Source organism: Cimex lectularius, unplaced genomic scaffold (genome assembly GCF_000648675.2).
Source record: "Cimex lectularius strain Harlan isolate CLEC.00 unplaced genomic scaffold, Clec_2.1 scaffold153, whole genome shotgun sequence".
Classification (NCBI taxonomy): Eukaryota; Metazoa; Arthropoda; class Insecta; order Hemiptera; family Cimicidae; genus Cimex; species Cimex lectularius.
In genome coordinates this window covers 971,350-976,604 of record NW_019392833.1, presented here as the reverse complement: position 1 = coordinate 976,604, position 5,255 = coordinate 971,350, and the positions used below count along the sequence as shown (strand labels likewise).

At 34.8% G+C, this 5,255-nt stretch overlaps 1 protein-coding gene across 1 annotated transcript; it reads left to right on the top strand.

The window, feature by feature from the left end:
* The first annotated feature begins 3,901 nt into the window (after positions 1–3,901).
* Positions 3,902–4,524, top strand: LOC106670545 (40S ribosomal protein S11). Its single transcript, XM_014400997.2, has one exon. The coding sequence runs from the start codon at positions 4,010–4,012 to the stop codon at positions 4,469–4,471; it is 462 nt and encodes a 153-aa protein (XP_014256483.1). The 5' UTR covers positions 3,902–4,009; the 3' UTR covers positions 4,472–4,524.
* The last annotated feature ends 731 nt before the right edge of the window (positions 4,525–5,255 follow it).

Here is a 5,255-nt window from a genome sequence, read left to right as displayed (position 1 = left end):
TGACCCATTGATTAGTTAAAAACCCATTAGAATATTTTTTTGTCCTGGAATGTTTATATTATTGTACTTATCTTGCTTCTGAAGAAATTGTAATGCTCAGAATGTAAAACCATGTACCTGTCGAAGAATTAAATTAACAATGACGAGTTTTAAATTATACATGTAAATAAATAAAAAATTAAAAAATTGATGATTTCCAATTGGCTTTTGGTGTTTCACCAACCCTAACTACGATACAAATTATTCCTAATTTACCATTAACATGCACTTATAAATTATATTATATTAATTATTTCAATTCTTATTTTTATCGAAGGTCTTCAGCGAGAGGAAAACCAAAATATCGGCAGAACAAGTCGAAAAGGCGATTTTTGTTAATGTATTTTTTTAGTCAATGTTTTTGTCAGTGCCTTCGACTGCCTCGACCAAAGCAGAGGCCGACATTCTTGACGCGGCGGAGAGACTTCGTCTTCTTCGTCCCGACTTCTTGGCCAAGAAGACGTACAACTGCTTCTGGAACGCCTTTTCGACTTGTTCTGCCATTATTTCGGTTTTATAGAAATCTTAGAAATACTGGCTGCAACTTGGCAGATGCATGTGGAAAGAGATTTCTAGTAACACAATCGAGGCGACCTTGACTTCGAGAGATTAACCTAATCAATACCTGCTGAATAGTCGGGGATGAATCAGAAACAAAACAACTTGGACATTTACTTTTCCATTTATTATCAAATAAAATGTTTCAGTAAACATCAACAAAAAACTTAAATATGAAGCTGCAGAATAATGAATTAGCGTGACAAAATATTTTCCAAACTGGAAAGTCGTATTGCACATCTTCAAAAAAAGTTGCCGTTACTATCCACCAGTCACCACCAAAACTTAAAAATACCAAAATAAAGAATGTACAAGTTTTAAGAAGAAATCAAGTAATACCTCAAATTTTTATAGTATAAATAATTAAATATAATATATAATTAATCACCAAAAAATAACTAGTATATATGACGCATATAATAAAGATGAGCCAAATGAATCTTTAGGATTTCGTTGCTTGCTATACATTGGTGAGCTATCAGGAAAAGTAAGAAAAATAATTAAACGAGAAAAGTTTGGAGTAGCTTTTAGAGGTACATACACACTTAGAAACATCTTCTTAAAACCTAAAGACAAGGTTGACAACTTGTCAAAACGCGGCATTTATAAACCATATTCCTAAATTTAAGGACCATCAAAATTAAACAAAACACAATTTCAATTTAAAAACAACAGTGTTTTTTCTTTTAGAGAGCTGCCCCTTACACGTTTTTCAACTAGCCTTTCGAGTGTTTTGAGTAGAACTGATTGTTCTATATGATTTTACAACTGTGTAGTTATTCGTGCAACTTTAGAAATGAAAACTGCTTTTACTTTCTCCATGTGCTTGGGATCCCATTGCCAGGTAGCTTCCGTATATTTTTACAAGCAGGGGATTAAGGTTATTTTTCCCTTTTGTAGGAGTACTGGGTATATCCCGTCTGTTCCTGAAGATTTGAATGTGCTGAAGTTCTTGAGACTTGAGAACATGGAAATAAAAATTTATTTATTTCATTGACAGAAATTAATACTTTATTCGTCAACGAGTCGGGAAAAGTATACAGTTTTACATGAAATATTTTAATATCACCAGCAAATAATTTGTTGGATTCGTGAGGAGTGGTCAAGAATGAGGTAGTTTAGAGAAACGCCTTTTTTATCTTTTGCCAACGTTTTGACTTATCCAAGTCATCTTCAGGGCCTGGGTGGATTACAGAACATATGTTGATTGAAAAAATACAATGAAGATGTAAATATAAACTTTGAACCAAGTATTTCATACCCACATAAATTGTGGTGCTATTCTTGTGTGACATCAATTTGTATAAACTAAAAAACACACATGCCAGTAAAGTTAAAACTTAAAAGGAATACTTGTTATATCTGTAGAATACAATACACACACACACACACACACACACACACCCACAGACAGAGGAAAAGTGACAAGTTGAATAATTATAGAAATGGGATTACTAATTTTTGTTTTGTTTTTTTAAGAATTTGGGTGTGTGATGGTACAGGAAAAATGGCAGGAGGACTCTATGTGGCTATGTAACAATATGTGTCACTTTTAAATTGGTGGGAATGTACTGTCAACATTCACAAGAAGTGGCATATTTTACTTCTGTGTTGAGCTTTAAAGCGTAGGTGTGACTATTCTGTTGTGTCATAGCATAGAAGCTGTAAAAAAAAAAAAATTGTACTATTATAATTGCCTAAAATATTTATAAAAATCAATAGTTGGGGCATCACTGAACGAAACAGTTTACTTATAATTTTTTTAACACCAGAACTCTGGTGATTAATATGGCCTCAAGCTTGAAACACCCCTATTGAAAAATAAAATGTCATAAATAAAAATGTCAAGTTAATTTGGCTCCAGTTAATAGAAAAAGGTTTACAATTGAGAAATAGATATAGTTCCATAGTTGAAAACATATTTGATCTTTTAACTGCGCGCGTGCGTGTTTGTGTGTTAATATAAATAATATATTATAATCAAATAAATGATATAATCAAAGGTAAATATTCTTTGTACTCCTACAACTAATTGATCAAGAATTCTTATGTTTACATACGTTTATATGTTTGCTAGTAAACTGTTATCTATTGTATTCATGATAACTTTACTTGCAATGTGTGTTGTTTTAGTTTTTACAAATTCACATTTCACAACAATTTTTCACAACACTAACATAGCATCGCAAGAATAGCACCACAATTAACTTAATGTGAGTAGGAACCATCTTTTTTAAAAAGGATTGAACTCCACGCTCACCCCATCATTTATAATTTCTAGCACCACAATTTATGTGAGTATGAAATACTTGGTTCAAAGTTTATAGTATTTATATTACTATCCACCCAGGCCGTGAAGATGACCCTGATAATGGTCAAAATGCTGGCAAAAGATGAAAAAGGCGTTTTTCTAAACTACCTCATTCTTGACCGCTCCTCACGAATCCAGCAAATTATTTGCTGGTGATATTAAAATATTTCATGTAAAACTATATACTTTTCCTGACTCCTTGATGAATAAAGTATTAATTTCTTTCAATGAAATAAATAAATTTTTATTTCCACGTTCTCAAGACTCAAGAACTTCAGCCCATTCAAATCTTCAGGAACAGATGGGATATACCCAGTACTCAAAGGGAAAAATAACCTTAATCCCCCTGCTTGTAAAAATATACGGAACCTGCCTGGCAACGGGATCCCATGCATGGAGAACTGTAGAAGTAGTTTTCATTCCTAAGGTTGCACATATAACTAAACAGTTGCGAAATCATGTAGTCCAATCAGTTCTACTCAAAACACTCGAAATGCTATGGTTTTGAGATGTTTCTAAGTGAATATGTACCTCTAAAAGCTACTCTAATCTTTCTCGTTTAAGAATTTTTTCTGTTTTCTGATAGTTCACCAATGTATGGCAAGCAACGAAATCCTAAAGATTCATTTGGCTCATATCTTTATTATATGCGTAATGTATACTAGTTACTCTTTCTGGTGATTAATTATATATTATATTTAATTATTTATACTATAAAAATTTGAGGAATTATTTGATTTCTTCTTAAAACTTGTACAAAACTTTATTTTTGGTATTTTCAAATTTTGGCGGTGGTAGTAACGACATCTTTCTTTGAAGATGTGCAATGACTTTCCAGTTTAAAAATGTTTTGTCAAGCTAATTCATTTATTTGCAGCTTCCGATTTGTTTTTTGTTGATGTTTAATACAACATTTTATTTTATAATAAATGAAAAGGAAAAGTTGAAGTTGTCTGTTTCGTCCCCTACTATTCAGTAGGTATTGATTAGGTTAACCTTTCGAAATCGAGGTCGTGTCGATTGTAGAAACTAGAAATCTGTTTCCACGTGCGTCGGCCGAGTTGCAGCCAGTCTTTCTAAGATTTCTATAAAACCGAAATAATGGCAGAACAAGTAGAACGTGCGTTCCAGAAGCAGCCGTACATCTTCTTGGCCAAGAAAGTCGGGACGAAGAAGACAAAGTCGCTCCGCCGCGTCAAGAACGTCGGCCTCGGCTTCAAGACCCCGAGGGAGGCGGTCGAAGGCACTTACATAGACAAAAAGTGCCCGTTTACCGGCAACATTTCCATCCGAGGCCGTATCCTCACAGGGACCGTGCAGAAGATGAAGATGCAGAGGACGATAGTCATCCGTCGAGATTATCTCCATTACGTCCGCAAGTACAATAGGTTCGAGAAAAGGCACAAGAATCTATCTGTCCACCTGTCTCCTTGCTTCCGGGACGTCGAAATCGGCGACATCGTCACCGTCGGTGAGTGCAGGCCCCTCAGCAAAACCGTCAGGTTCAACGTGTTGAAAGTCTCTAAAGGAACCAGCTCGAAAAAAGCATTCAAAAAGTTCTAATCCCAACTCTTTTTCAATGCCTTTTTTTTTTTTTTTTTCAAAAGTTTAGCTAAGACAATTTTACCTTTTGAGTTCAGTTTCTTCTTCAGTAATAAAAAATTTATGTTATACTTTATTTCAGTTTAATAATAAAAGCTATAACTTTTTACAGTTTTTTTTTTCCCAAAGATTACCTTAATCCAAAAAAACTAATCAGATGTAGATACAAACACACCCGTGAAGACAACGAAATTTTTAATAGAATGAGCCTAGGATATAGGCCGACCAGAACAGGTTCAATACATCTGAAATTCATGAGAGTGTGAGGCTTCTTTTTGGCGAGGTGGTTAATTGATTCATCTAGTTGAACAGAACGGTGACAAGAAAGTCCTGTAGCATATGATTGGGTACTGCGTGAATTGCTGACGCAGTTCTCGTCGTGAGTGGCCAGTAGGTTCATGTTTTGCTCATGTTCTCATTCTGACTGGTTGATTCAAAAGATCCAACTCGACCTCACAAGTTGCGTGGTTGATTCAACTCAGTAAAGCATTGAAATTGGAAAAAACGCAAAATTAGTACTGAGATGTGGTACATGGAGTGTGAGGAGTAAAGCGAGTGAAAGTTGGAGCGATGTGGCACGACAGTTGCAGAAGAGCAAGTGCAAGGTGTTCCTACTTCCTCGTGTTCTAATAGTACTGAATTGGACGAGAAGTAGATTCCGCAAGTTTTGCCTGGTGTAAATTGTCTCATGGCTGTCCAGCAGGCAACTTTGTTAAATCGATCAGCCCTAAAAGAAGTCTAGCTG